Consider the following 1,009-nt stretch of genomic DNA (forward strand, 5'->3'; position numbering starts at 1 on the left):
CATGCACGACGCCTTCGAGCATGTACCGATCCTGGAGAAGCTGCCGCTGCAGATCGACTGCCTGGCGGCCTGGGGTGAGTGCCAGGCCGGGCCGGGCCTGCTGCCGCTGGGGGGCTGCCGGGCGCCCGGCCGCGGCGWGCGGGCGGAAAGGCGCCCCGCTTGGCCGGGGCCTGGCGCTGGCGTGTCGAGGCTGCGCTCCGGGAACGCGGTTTGCGGCGTGCGCGTTAGCGGCGCGTGGATGCCCGGTTGTGTTCTGGGGCCTCCGGGCGTTCTGGTCGCTGCTCGCGGCGGTGCCGCTTTTCGAGCTGCCCGAGCAGTGCCCAGCACACGTAACGTCGCGGAAAAGATGAATAATTAAAAAAATCCGAGGTTCTCTGGGTCTATGGCCCATTCAGTCTGTTTTAAGGACAAAATTATAACTTGGGTATTACTTTCAAATTTAAACGTGGATCATTTATGCAAAACTTGTGCAGTAGAGATGATGTGAGTATTGTTTATTTCTGTGGTGAGGCCTTTGTCTGTATCTCTTTGAAAACGCTTCTTTTCCTGAAGTAGAAAAAAACARAAAACAGCTTGTGAAGTGTATTTGCTTTGAAAGAGTTGTTATTCTGGTCCTACGGCTTTTCTACCAAGCAGTGGGAGAAAGACCTTCCAAGAAACAAGACTTTCTCATTACCAAACTACTTGTATGTTAATAAAGTACTAGTTCTAGAAAGAAATATTTTATGCTATGATTTCTATCAAGGAGGAAGAATATCAGGCAGATTAAATCACCAAATAAAGGTGCTATGACTTTTGTATGCTATAAACTGGAAAAATCTAAACCCCTCTACCGTAGAGGTTTTTACATTAAAAAAWAAAGTTATTTTTTATAAATCCCAGATGATTCTTTAGTCTTCAAGCAGTTCAAATGTAATTTAAGAAAAACTGACAGAATCCTTTCAGGCATAATGCAGTACTACTTGAAGTTCTTAAAATAAACAAAAAAGCAAAAAAGCCCCCCAAACTT

General features: G+C 46.7%; 1 protein-coding gene across 3 annotated transcripts in view; it reads left to right on the forward strand.

Annotated features, from left to right (window-relative positions):
- The first annotated feature begins 1 nt into the window (after position 1).
- Positions 2-1,009, forward strand: part of VPS39 (VPS39 subunit of HOPS complex) — a 22,778-nt gene continuing 21,770 nt past the window's right edge. For all 3 annotated transcript variants that reach the window (XM_085299871.1, XM_085299872.1, XM_085299873.1), the window contains exon 1: positions 2-74. In XM_085299871.1, coding sequence (XP_085155997.1) covers positions 2-74 — 73 coding nt within the window. The remainder of the gene's footprint in view (positions 75-1,009) is intronic.

Source organism: Rhea americana, unplaced genomic scaffold, assembly GCF_003343005.1.
Source record: "Rhea americana isolate MKP2758 unplaced genomic scaffold, rheAme1 scaffold_155, whole genome shotgun sequence".
NCBI classification, from domain to species: domain Eukaryota; kingdom Metazoa; phylum Chordata; class Aves; order Rheiformes; family Rheidae; genus Rhea; species Rhea americana.